The sequence below is a fragment of the Bos indicus genome, chromosome 19 (assembly GCF_029378745.1).
Source record: "Bos indicus isolate NIAB-ARS_2022 breed Sahiwal x Tharparkar chromosome 19, NIAB-ARS_B.indTharparkar_mat_pri_1.0, whole genome shotgun sequence".
Classification (NCBI taxonomy): Eukaryota; Metazoa; Chordata; class Mammalia; order Artiodactyla; family Bovidae; genus Bos; species Bos indicus.
This window is the reverse complement of record NC_091778.1, coordinates 22,152,156-22,165,606: the sequence shown is the minus strand read 5'-3', so window position 1 is coordinate 22,165,606 and position 13,451 is coordinate 22,152,156. Positions and strand designations below refer to the sequence as shown.

Here is a 13,451-nt window from a genome sequence, read left to right as displayed (position 1 = left end):
TCTCTCATCTTGGCACTTAACCTCATGCCTTCTTTCATTGGTGCTTAACTCTTTCATGTGTCTCTGTCTCCAGTAAAAGGATTATAAGCTTCTGGAAGGAAGCGTGTCTACTGTAATACAGTGAGTGAGTGAATGAATAGATTTCCCCTGTTGGGCTGACATGTGCATTTTTAAATTTATTGGGATAACCCCTTGGGAAGGATCCCAGCCCATGTACACTAGTGATAAGAGTAACTGTCCTTTTTTGCAGATTTTAAAATGTTGATCCTACTTACAGCTGACAGATAAAATCAGCAGATCCATAAGTTTGTTCATACATTTAGCAAACATTTGAAGGCTTACTCCAGGCCAGACACTGCGTTATTAGTAGAATTAGCATAACCAAGTAGTGTTCAGATCCGAGGGAATTAGCTCTGGCATAAGACTGAGGAGTTTTGTTTGTTTCTGTCACTCTACGGGAACTTTGTTTTCTACCCCATTAAAAAAGAAGAAACAAACAAACAGCTTGTTACCCATGCCACCCTTCTGGCTGAGAGAGCCATGTGGTGCGTCACATGGTCCTGTCCAGTCCCCCGGGTATACAGCCAGTCCCTAGGTACTGCGGGGGGGTGGTGTGCAAAGTACAGGGCTGCGTCTGGGTAAAGAGGAGAGTCGGTTTCATTTGGTCTGTGCTTTCCTCCTGGGACAGAACTCTTGCTGGAACTGGAAGCAACTCCCAGCATTTGGATAAATTAGATGAATCACCACCACACCTGTAACTCAATAGCCTGCCAGCCGTGAAATGTGCCCTTGGGGCCGAGGGGACTGGCGTGCAGCCACACACAAAATGGGGTCCAGTCTCTAAACTGAAAATTCTCCTTCTGTGCTCTGTGACCAACTGTCATTGCAATTACCGTTCTGAATTTTAATTGTCCGCTTCTCCCAGTGAATGCTACCCTCCAGGGAAAACCTGTTACTTATTTTTGCAGCAGACTTTGCACAAGGTCTCACACATGGTAAATGCTCGGTAAATGTTTGCTGAACTAAACATTTGCTGAACTAAAGAGGCTTAATATTGACACTGATTATTGTTTGAATGCACCAGGATTGCCCCCCACACGTGATTAGAGATGCACACAAGTGCACTCAGGTGGGGTGAATTACATAGCAAGAAAGTGAAAGGGCCAAACAGGAAACACGGACACATTAAGAACCTAGCTTTTCAGGTGTACTCACTCTAAGGATTTTCCTGGTGGTCCAGCAGTTAAGACTTGACCTTAACCTGCAGCAGGCTGCAGGTTCAATCCCTGGTCGGAGAACTAAGATCCCACATGCCTCACAGCCAAAAAACCAAAACATAAAGCAGAAGCGATATTGTAACAAGTTCAATGAAGACTTTAAAAAATGACCCACATTAAAAATCTCAAAAAAATAAAGATAAAATGTACTCACTATTGTGTTTTCCTCCTTATCTGAATCCCCCAAACAAGGAAACATGGATCTAAATGCCTCGTGCACTGCAAAATGGGGGTGAGTCGCTCGGCCTCCACTGTGATCGCCTATGCGATGAAGGAGTATGGCTGGAACTTGGACCGAGCCTATGACTATGTGAAGGAAAGACGGACAGTGACCAAGCCCAACCCCAGCTTCATGAGACAGCTGGAAGAGTACCAGGGGATCTTGCTGGCAAGGTGAGTTCCTTAATTGACTTGCTCAGTTTTCCCTCCTTTATGCTCCCCAGGCCACAGTGAAATGTCCTTTTGTGCACCTAGTCTTCAGCCTAATTTAAGTGTGTGATACACTTTGAAAATTGAAATCTCTATCCATCTAGTTTTTAAAAAATAAGTACCAGAACTTGATTGAGCTCAGCATGGAGTACTAGGCATTTAATCTAAAGACATTTAAAAGGTGGAAATAAGATCCCCTTATTTCAGTTCTCAATTAGGTGCAGGTTTTCATAAATACTCCTCAACATCTTCTAAGGCCAGATACAGCTGCTGTATCAAAATGGATACTGATTGCTCCCAACGTAGGGCTAGGTATAGCTGAAATTCTTAGAAAAATTTTGGCCCAATGTTTTAAAACAAGTACCTCCTGCTGCTTTGGATGTGTTTTTTCCCCGAGTGCGTGCTTTCAGTGAGCCTGCTCCAGTAATTTCAGTCATGGAACAAATCAGCAAAACTGGGATATAAGTAATCCATGTGAGGTATGAAGTTACTTCCCAGAAATAACTCGTTTTCTTTTTTAAGATCTTTCAGTCCAATGTTATATATGTTTTGCAGAAATACATAAAAATACAAAGGGAGAAATCATTTAGAAACTCCGTGCCCACAGACAGCAGTTGACATTATCTTATCTGTGTCTCGAGCCTTTTACCACATATACTGATGGATATATTTTTCTTTTTTTTTTTCACAAAACCTGTTTTTCAGCCTTACCTCTTCACTCAGTATTGGGCCTTTTTTTTTTTTTTTTATCTGTAGCAGCATTTATGGAGCACTTACACTTCACTTAACTGTCACTGTTCCTCCCCCCACAGCTTTATTAAGATGTCCATTGTATTGATTTCATAAATTTATATATTGCAAACCAATTCAACCATATCGTCAGCTAACACCTCCATCCCCTTACATAATCGCCTTTTCTTTCTTGTGGTGGGACTATTTACGATCTCCGTTAGCAGCATTCTATGTTGTTGTTATTCAGTTGCCAAGTCGTGTCTGACTCTTAGGGACGCCATGGACTGCAACACACCAGGCTCCTCTGTCTTCCACTATCTCCCAGAATTTGCTCAAATTCATGCCCATTGAGTCGGTGATGCCATCCACCATCTCATCTTTTGCTGCCCTCTTCTCCTCTTGCCTTCAGTCTTTCCCAGCACCAGGGTCTTTTCCAATGGGTCTGCTGTTCGCATCAGGTGGTCAAAGTATTGGAGATTCAGCAACAGTCCTTTCAGTGAATATTCAGGGTTAATTTCCTTTAGAATTGTCTGGTTTAGTCTCCTTGCATCCAGAGGACTCTCAAAGAGTCTTCTCCAGCACCACAAATAGAAAACATCAATTCAAGTATATAATACAGTATTATTAGCTGTAATCACTATGCTGTACATTAGATCCTCAGAACTTGAGAATTTCACCACTGGAAATTTGTGTTCTTTGACCAACATCTCCCCATCACCCCCTAACCCCACTCATCCTCTGGTAACAACCACTCTACACCACTCTTTTTCTCCGAGTTTGACTTTTCTAGATTCCATGTGTAAGGGGTACTGTTCAGTATTTGTATTTCTCTGTCTACCCAGAACTAGGTCTTCAATATCTTCCTGTATCAATAAAAACTGGCTGTTTCCACAATAATTTGATAATTGGTTGTAAGATGAGTTATTAATTTTACTACATTATTTATTACCCCTTTAGTGGGGGTGGTGAAAACCACCTTCAGCAGATTCCAGGAAAAGGATTGAGATACTAAACTGAATTCAAGGGTCAGTTTCCTGAGATGCCACGTGCTGGAGTTCTGTGGAGTGCTGTATTTTGCTGTGTTTTCCCACATTGGCATGTTCTGAGTGGTTTGTTAAGGTGAAGGCACAGCTGCCTAGAAGCAGGCGGAGCTGATGCCAGAGTTCGACTCCAGTGAGTCTCATGACTTGGTCTTGACTCTTGAATCTGGGCTGTGTTTCCCCTGATGTTAAAATGTTAAATAGCCTTCCAGCCTATCCCAGCCAAAGGACCACCCTCCCACCCCCGTGGTATTGTGAACATGTGGCCACAGCACTATGGTTTCCACTAAAAACCCCTCCCACTTACTCAGTTCTTGGCATGATTTCATCCAAGCCGTTCTCTTAGGAAGCTGGGAGGATACTGAAGTCCTCCACTTAAAAAGAATTTATAGGTCTTTGGGGCCAAATTTTGATGACATTTTTAGGTCAGATCAGAAGATAGGGGACAGAGCAGTTCTTTTTGGCACAAGAAAGAGGCATCTGAAGGTTGAATGACGCATAAATATTGTATATTCCCAGACGCACACATGACAGACATTAGGCAGTGTCCTCACGTGACCCGTCTAGAGGAAGAACACTCTGTGTCCTGCCAATTTCAGTATTTATTCTGGAATCCCAGGCTACTGCAAGCTGTTGGATTGGGTTTTTCTAGCATATGTAGTTTTTCTTATATGTTAAAGGAATTGCAGAAAAATCTCGGATGAGGATAGGAAGGGTAGGATTAACCCACACATCCACCCTGCGTCTTCCCTTTCCCTCTTGGTTCCCTCCTGCCTTTCTGGTCTTGATTCACAGAGGGAAGGGCAAGCCCTGGGGAGTGAGGAAACCACAGAATTTTGAGTCAGTAGATCTGGTTTCCGTTCCTGGTTCACCCTCTTGTTGCAGCTTTGAGAATTCTCAGTTATCATCCTCACCTGATCCTGTCTATAAAATGAAAACCAAGAGCCCTAGCTCACAGCGTTATGGTAAATAAGAGTGTGTATAATGTATGATATGTACTGTTAAGGGTTGTTCAGATGTGATTCTCATCACATGCTTCCTGCAGGGCTACCCAGAAAACACGTATGCATGTGCCATTTATTTCCTCCAACCACTGCCTCCCACCACCCACAGACACACTCACTCCCCTTGAAACTGGAATGGAAGTGTCCTGGAATTGTCTGTATTGTGATGTTTCCTGAATTTTAAAAACTGAAGTCTAGTGCTGGGGTGTCACTTAGGTGACTTTGAGCTGCAAGTAATAGATGGTCTCCATCAGTTGGGAGTCTCAACAAGAAGCCGCATACTCAGATTCGGATTCTATGAGGAAGACTTTTTAAAGGGACTGATTACAAAGGCCTTAAGACTGTAGTGGAATCAAGGAACTTGTATCAGCAGAGCTGTTTGGTAATAGCTTCTGGGCCCAGAGTAGGGGGAGCAGTTACTAGAACCTGGAAGAAGACTCCTGGAGAAAAGACCCCTTCAGAGAGGCAGCAGCCTTCAGGCAGGGGCTCCAGCCAGCCAGCCAGAGTGGCCCTGCGGGTAAAAAGCTAGGAGAACAGTGGCCTGCCTCCACTCATCTCCCTCCAGTCTTCTGCTGGGGCTCCCCATCAGCCAAACCCTGCGGAAGTCAGAAGACAAGGGGCCACTCGAGGTGAGCCATAGGTCAGTCTCCAGGGCAGAGAGCAGACTGGGAAGTGGATCAGCTGAAGCGTGGATCAGCAGGAGTACACACTGGACACCCTGCCCAACGCCCAGCTGTAGGTAGTTTAGAAAGATTTACCATCTCTTGTAGCAGGAAGCACCCAAGCAGACTGTATAATGGCTTGGGGTGGCATCAAGGGCGTCGGTCGGTGCTCTCTTCCTGCTCTCCTTTCCCTGGCTAATGGCTTGGTCCTTGAATTTGCCTTATGACTCCAGACAGATGCCACATTTCCAGGCATCTCTCTAGAAGTTCCACAGCATCTGGCTGAAAGAATGGGCATTTCAACCAGAAGGGAAGACCTTTTGCAGAAGCTCCCCAACAGTCTGCCACCCACTCCACCCCCACAGGACCATTGACCAGGACTGGGTCATACTCCTAAAACTAATTAATCACTGACTAGGAAAATAGAATTTCCTGGGCTGGTTAAAACAAACTCACGGGGAATTCCCTGGTAGTCCAGTAGTTACTACTCCCTCGCCCTCACTGCTGTGGCCTGGGTTAAATCCCTGGTCGGGGAACAAAGATCTCACAAGCCACATGGCCAAAAAGATAAAATAAATTCACGTTCACCCTCTGGTGTTAGGGAAGTACCACATTCCCTGTGGGACTTGAACACTCAAACCAAATTGGGCCTCTGCCAGTAAGGAAGAAGAGGAGGAGTGCCTCCTGGGCATATATCTGCTCGGGTGTGCAGGCTATGATGTTTTGTCGGGAATACAGCACTTGTAAAGCTACCTGCCAAGCTGACAGCCTAGTGGGTTGGGCCTCAGAGAAGCTTGCTTACCCAGCCCTAGAGACCTGCTTCAGGGTCTGTATGCTTAGAAGAGCAAAGAAGGAGAAGCCCCAGAGGCCTGTGACTGTCTGAAGCTCTGCCAAGCCTTGTGGTTCGGTAACCAAGAGAGGAAGAGTCCTTGGGAAAATCCCGAGGACTCACTGTATTTGCAAAGAAATTCCATTTCCTGTCCAGGCACTCAGACATCTTGTATTTCACATCTTCTCCCAGGAAGCATGCCGTGGTTTTCCCACAGAACTAGCAGCCTGATCCTGGCATTGTCAAGCCGCATTGGTTGTCTAGAGTGGCATAGGGTGCTTAACTTGAGAGGGCAACCCTCTGTTGGAGGGTATTAGCTTGGCACTTCAACCCCTTGGCTAGAAGAGAAGTTTAACAAAGTGATAGTAGGCCCCTGTAGTGATTTATGAGGTGGTTACAGTCTCTTAATCAGGATATGAGAATGTAGACCAAACAGTGAGAGTCCCTGTGAAATTCAAGGGACTTTTTACATCTTTCAGCCTGTCTTTAAGCCTGAGGAAGGCTAATATTTCATATTCTCCTTTAGATCTGAAAGTGAGGATATTTATCACAAAGGTACTGACTGTTCATATCTAATTTTATGTTTTCTGTTGTTATAGCTGGGGATAGGAGTGATGCAGGAGGAGGGGTGTATGTGTGTGTATGTGTGTTGAAACCCTCCATTAAGCTACCAGCAACCCTGTTTGTTATCCTGGACTCTGATCGTTGAGGTATCTGGCAGATTTATATTCCATTCGACAGGTTCAGCTTTCATGTATCTGCAAGCTGGACCATGTGTCTGAGATATCAGGTTCCAGCATATAAGGCGCAAGGAAGAAAAACTGGATGGTGGCCAGGGGGAGTCTGTGACATGGCCTCATAGCTGTTTTGACTCTTTGAATGTCCCTGTCACCAGGGCCAGAGAAGATAGAGCTGTCTTTGCTGGTGGAGACATTAGTCTAGTTAGCTGGCACACAGTGGTCAGCCAGCAGGAGGGAACCTGAGAATGAGAGGACATGGATTCCTGGTCAGGTGACAGCCAATCACAGGTAGAGTTTAAAGGATTTTCTTAATAGCGTTTCAGTGAAATAATCTTGGAGCATTTAGGACCATGCACAGCTCAGAAGATGCTCAGCTGATGGTTTCTTTCCCTCTTCCTTCTCCTCTTCTCTGCAGACTGCCTAATGCCCTGAGAAATGACTATAAACACTTTGATTTTACTACAACTGATACTCCTTTTTTAGCAGTATTTTCCTCTACATAATTTTCTCAAGAGTTGGTACTTCACCAAACATGTAACAATAAGAGGCTTCCCAGGTGGCACAGTGGTGAAGAATCTGCCTGCCAGTGCAGGAGACAGAAGAGACACGGATTTGATCCCTGGGTCGGGAAGAAATAATTCCCTGGAGTAGGAAATGGCAGTCCACTCCGGTATTCTTACCTGGAGAATCCCATGGACAGGGGAGCCTGGTGGGCTACAGTCCATGGGGTCACTAAAGGGTCGGACACGACTGAGCAACTAACAGTAAGAAAAAGTGGAGGCAAGAGAATGGGATCTCATATGCATCCTGTCGTTTAGATTTCCTTCTTGCTCACTTACTAAGTAAAAGGCCAAATTCCTACCCAGAATGACCCAGTCATTTCACGTGTGTCAGTGTGTTTATATGAATCCAAATTCAAGTCAGAGGCCACTCAGGGAGGAAAAGAACCTGAGACTTGGTTGCATCATCCAGGCCACAGACCAGCTCTGAAGTTCTTTTTGACCTTGTTTACTTGTTGCCTGGGGCTTCCCTGGTGGCTCAGATGGTAAGGAATCCGCCTGCAATGTGGGAGACCTGGGTTCGATCCCTCGGTCAGGAACATCCCCTGGAGAAGGGACTGGCTACCCATTCTAGTATTCTTGCCTAGAGAATTCCATGGACAGAGGAGCCTGGCGGGCTGCAGTCCATGGGGTCACAAAGAGTCGGACCACCACTTATTCACTTTTTACTTGCTGCCTACCTGGAGCATCAGCTGAGTATAAATGTTAACAGTTTAAAGTAACAAATATGATCTAATGTCTTATATCTTTCCCTACTGATGGAGTATTAGAATAAACTGGCTTGCGAAGAGGCTTCACTGGGAGGCAGTTAGTGTTACTGAGTAAAATTAACAATGCACACGGGCCCTGTGACCCACCTTTTCCCTCCTATATGTAAACACCTTTGAGAAACCAAACGGCACCAGGCACAAGAATATCCACAGTGTTGTCTGTAATCATTCGTAGCCCAAAACTGCTGGTCAGCAGGGCAGATAAATAAATTGTGGCTTACTGTCTACACTATAAAATTATAGCTACATTGATGAATCTTAAAAACATGTTAGGCCCCCCCAAAAAAAAAAAATTTGTAGAAGAATACACAGTATGATTTCATTTATGTAAAATCCAAAACGTGCAAACCAAGCTATGTATTATCAGAGCAAAACGTGATGACACAATAAGGAAAAAGGAGGGTGTGATCAGCACAAAACTCAGGTCACTGGTTATTGACCTCTGCACTGGGAGGAGAAGGATGAGAAGGGGCCACACGGAACAAAGGCTGTGTCTTGACTGTCAGAGACCTGCCTGCCACTCTCCCTGCAGGTCCTACTGCAAAAATGAAAAAGGCGGCAGAATCAGACTTATTTTTGGATCAGGATTTTTCTCTCTCCTTTACAGGAGGTGTCAGTATAATTCCAGAGCTCTGACCCAGTATTTTCTGATGATTATCTTCTGCAGGAAGGGAAGGAAATCCCTGCTGGGTAAAGCAGCTATGATGTCAGCCACTTCCTCTGAGACTGGCCCTGTTTGTGCCTATTAGCATAACATCCGTCTCTCATTGGTTAGTGACTTACAGGCAGTTCTTTAGAAACATGCTTTGGAGGGTTCTCAGGACCAGGAAGATAACAGTTGCCTGGTGACTTAAGCTGTTGTTTATTATCAGGGTGAGAACAGCTCCTCCCAGAGATAGCCTTCCCAGTGATCTGTCTGCATCACAGGAGTCACCCCACCATGGTGGTTGAGAGGACTTGGTGCCAGTTTGAAAATCCTCACGATAGGCGAAGAGCAGAAACTGGAGAACACAGTCATTATTTAGGTCAGGAAACAGAGTGTCTCGATTGAAAAGAAGGAACTTTAAAGCGCAGGGGCATCTGTTGGTCGCGAAGGCCCCACCTATCCAACCAGTTCGCTGGCCCCCGCCCACCACCACGCACGCATTTGGGATGTGTGATATGTTGTCTCCTCCTAGGGGTGGCTGGAGTTCGTGCAGCTTGGGAAGGGTGAAAAGCCTACCTCACAGCCAGCTAATTGATTATAGCTGTCTTCATAAACAATTGACCTGCTCCCTACCCGGAAAAGCACCCTTCTGCTGGGCAGGCCTGAGTCAGAGAGAGCCCCACCCAAGCAGCCAACAGGCGGGGGAGCTGAGAGCAGGTGCAGAGCTGAGAACAAACAGGGGTTCACATTAGTGCAGGCGCATGACTCGGCAGAGATTCACGGGCAGCCGAGGCAGGTATGGCCCTGTGCCCTGAGTAAGCTGTCCTGGGCTGTTTCCCATTCCACCCTGAGGTGAAGTAACTCTTCATCCGCCTGTGAGTCGTGGAAACCGCACCCCCAAATGCCACATTTGGCGACCTGTTCCCTGGGCCAGCCACAGGGCCACCTTCCTCTTTTTGATTGGAGCCTTGGGAACTGTGCTTCCCTGTTAGAGCGGGCTTTGAAATGAGATCTCATCAGACCTCCTCTCCACAAAATCAACCACAGGATGGATGTGTGTGTAGTCTTTTTGCTTACCTCCTTTTCCGGGGTCACTTTAGCTTGGTGATTTTTATCCAGATATCCTTATGAAAGGGGCCTGTACTTTATGCTTATCTTCTTCCTCTCTGTTACCATCCTTCATCTCCAGATTTACTAGCCTCATCTTTGCCGCCACAGTGAAAGCTCCAAGTCCTAACCACTGCACCACTAGGGACCTCCCTCATCTTTGCTTTCTAATTCAAGAAAGACTGTCACCCTCCTCACAGTTCCACATCAGTGATGAATCCTCTATCGCTCTTTATCTCATTATGAGGACTTATGCTGGGCTCCATTGAAGTGTTTCTCTTTGTATTATTTGCTGTTTGTTTTAGTTTTTCCCCCCAGTTATTAATACTAAACATGCTCATTTTAAATTCACAAATTACAGACATACTACAGAGTGTAGAATGTAAAGCCCTCCCCCAAAGTGAAAGCCCCGCCTTCCTCAAAATAAACCCTGTTACCAGTTTAATGGTGCTCCTGCAGATGTTTTCCTACATTTATTCTGACATGGGAACTAAATGTTCCAAGTGTGTTCAACATGCTTTTCGCTTAATAATACACCCTGGACATTGAAATACACTCGTTCCATTGAAATACTGACTCTTTCTAATAGCCTCATAGCATGTAAGTGTATGGACTGTAATTTAAATAAATTTTTTTGGTGCCATAGTGTTAAACATCCTTTTATATATATAGCTTTGTGCACTTACGTAGTAGTATTTCTCAAAGTAAAAATTTTAAAGGGAGAGTTGCTGGTGAAAGGGTTAAATTTTGAGAGCTCTTGCCAGATTTCATCCTTTGAAATTCTACAGTTCACACCCCGACCAACCATGTATCATGAAAGTGCTAGTTTGCGCAAACCATCATCCACACTAACTGTTAGCAACCATCTCGGCTCTCGTAAGTCCGATGTAAAAAGTCAGATCTCATATTCATTTGTCTTTGTTGTTGCTTTGCTTTGTTGTTGTTGTTTGCTCTTAGTAACATTGAGCCTCTTTTCAACTGTTGATTGCCTACTCCCACTGGGCGTTAACAGAGCATCTTGCGGGATAAGATTTACAAGGGTATTGATTGTTTTCACAAATCAGAGTAAGGCATTTCCTATGTGTGTCCTCCACAGCAAACAGCGGCACAACAAACTCTGGAGATCGCATTCAGATAGCGACCTCTCGGACCACCACGAACCCATCTGCAAACCAGGACTGGAACTCAACAAAAAGGAGATTACCACCTCAGCAGACCAGATTGCCGAGGTGAAGACCATGGAGAGCCACCCACCCATCCCTCCCGTCTTTGTGGAACATGTGGTCCCGCAGGATGAGAATCAGAAAGCCCTGTGCACCAAAGAAAGAATGATCTGCTTGGAGTTTACGTCTCAGGAATTTCACGCCGGACAGATTGAGGATGAATTAAACCTAAATGACATCAATGGATGCTCATCAGGGTGTTGTCTCAATGAACCGAAATTCCCTCTTGACAACTGCCATGCATCCAAAGCCTTAATCCAACCTGGAAAGGACCCAGAAATGGCCCACAAGTTCCCAGACTTAACTGTGGAAGATCTGGAGACGGACGCGCTGAAAGCAGACATGAATGTCCACCTGCTGCCCATGGAAGAGCTGACATCCCGCCTGAAAGATCTCCCCATGTCCCCGGATCCTGAGTCACCAAGCCCCCAACCCAGCTGCCAGGCCACAGTCTCAGATTTCAGTGGAGATCGCATTGACTTTTTCAGCGCTCTGGAGAAGTTTGTAGAGCTTTCCCAAGAAACCCGGTCCCGATCTTTTTCTCATTCAAGGATGGAGGAAGTGGGTGGAGGAAGGAATGAGAGCTGTCGACTGTCAGTGGTGGAAGCAGCCCCTTCTGAAGCGACCACTGATGACCAGAGAAGCAGCTCTTTGAGTAATACTCCCCACGCATCTGAGGAATCTTCAGTAGATGAGGAGCAGTCAAAGGTAAAGACTCTCTTTATGGTTCTGTCCCTACTTTTGTTCTCTGTGAAGACAGAATATTTGGGATTCTTCACTCTATTTTTGATACTGATAAAGACTGAAGAAGGCGATATAGGAGAGACAGTCTGGCTGTGACTTTCTGGGAAAACTTAGGGTTTAAATATAGTTATATTTTTTAAATCAGTGGCATTTCAAGGAATTTATCTTTCCAGGCTTTTGGTGTCATTAGAAGTATTTCTGAAAGGGGATGAGGGAAGAAGGGATTAGCCAAAATGCATGTCGTCCCAGAACAAGGAGAGGTCCCCCCTGGACCTCTGCAGTTCAGATCATATCTCCCTCTCTCAGCAGGGAGGTGCCAGGGACTCACCTGCTGCCTGAGTGAGACCCGTCTCTCTGAGAGGATGGATTTGTTTGGGGAAGTTCTTTCTGCTTCAGAAAATTCAAAGACTGGACATGTATTAATAGTTGTTGGTGTAGCAGCTAATTCCCATGCTGAGTTCTTGCTATTGATAATGTGTCTGAATTGTTCCTCATCTTGCCACCCTCTGGTATTCGAGAATTGAGAGATGGTTTGAGGAAATAATTTAAGAGCAGACAGAATCCCAAGATTCTTCTCTGGCTGATGAGTTCCTTTGAGCCATCTCAGACCAGGGAGGGGAACGGTTATTATGTGTCAACAGTTCTAAGACTCAAATTAATTATTATTCTCATTTTGACTTGGAAATTGGGTGGTATCTTAAAAACAATGGTATCTTAGATTGATAATGGGAAGTAAATGGTGATCAATTTGGTTTAACATAAATGAAGTCATTTAATGATTTCAGTGGAGCTGACTAGAGTCTTGACATCTCCTGATATCCACCTACTTAAATTTATCACCTCATATACGCCTCATCTTTCTTCTCTCTTCTTAACCAACCCAGGGCAGTTGTTGCCTCTGCTTCTGTCTTCTCTTCTCCCCCAAAGTTATGCCTCTATTTCATTTCTACCGGGAGACCAGAATGCCCAAGCTCACCTTTGGACTAATGGGTGCAGCGGCTCTGACAGAAATAGCTTTTCTGCAAAGTTCCTGGTCATATGAGCGCTCTCTCCACAGCCCCTGCACCATACTGGGCCCGCTGTGGCTTCTCTCCCAGCTTTGGCAAGTTGGCCTCTGCCTGATGTCCCAGCACATTTCTCCCAAAGGCATAACTGGCCTTGCTAGTCTGCACTAGCTCTGACTCTTATGAAGGAGAAAGACCAGAACAATTCCTAGGGAAATACTGTACTTTGAAAATTTGCAAAAATGCTGCCAAAATAGATTGAGGCACAGAATGATGTTGCTTTAAGAGACGTCCAAGGGCCATCTCTGAATTCTGAGATTCTTAACTGTTTTACAGTAGGGCTTGATTTCACACTGGCCAGTTTTCTTTGGCTTAGTTCTAAACCCATGTGGGGACTTGTAACTGGTGGAACAGTAAAATGTCAGTCACAGTTTCTGAGTGTGCTCAGGTATGTGGCTGCATCAGCCACGGAAGGAGCCCCATGAAACATAGGAATTGTGCTCACGTGCTGGGGTGCGGCCACTGGGAGAAGCAGGGGGAGGAGTGGATGAGAGCTGGCAAGACAGAGGACAGAAGAGAGCAGTGAGACTCCAAGTCAGACATCCATCTCCCTCAGACTCTGGGCGTATGTAAGGCGGCCACTGAGCCCTTCAGTGGAACTCTTCCCCTTGAACCAGATTAGGC

General features: G+C 45.4%; 1 protein-coding gene across 6 annotated transcripts in view; it reads left to right on the top strand.

Moving 5' to 3' along the window:
- SSH2 (slingshot protein phosphatase 2) overlaps positions 1-13,451 on the top strand; it is a 246,552-nt gene that overhangs the window by 225,737 nt on the left and 7,364 nt on the right. For all 6 annotated transcript variants that reach the window (XM_019980924.2, XM_019980926.2, XM_019980923.2 and 3 more), the window contains 2 exons: positions 1,470-1,670; positions 10,893-11,727. In XM_019980924.2, coding sequence (XP_019836483.2) covers positions 1,470-1,670; positions 10,893-11,727 — 1,036 coding nt within the window. The remainder of the gene's footprint in view (positions 1-1,469; positions 1,671-10,892; positions 11,728-13,451) is intronic.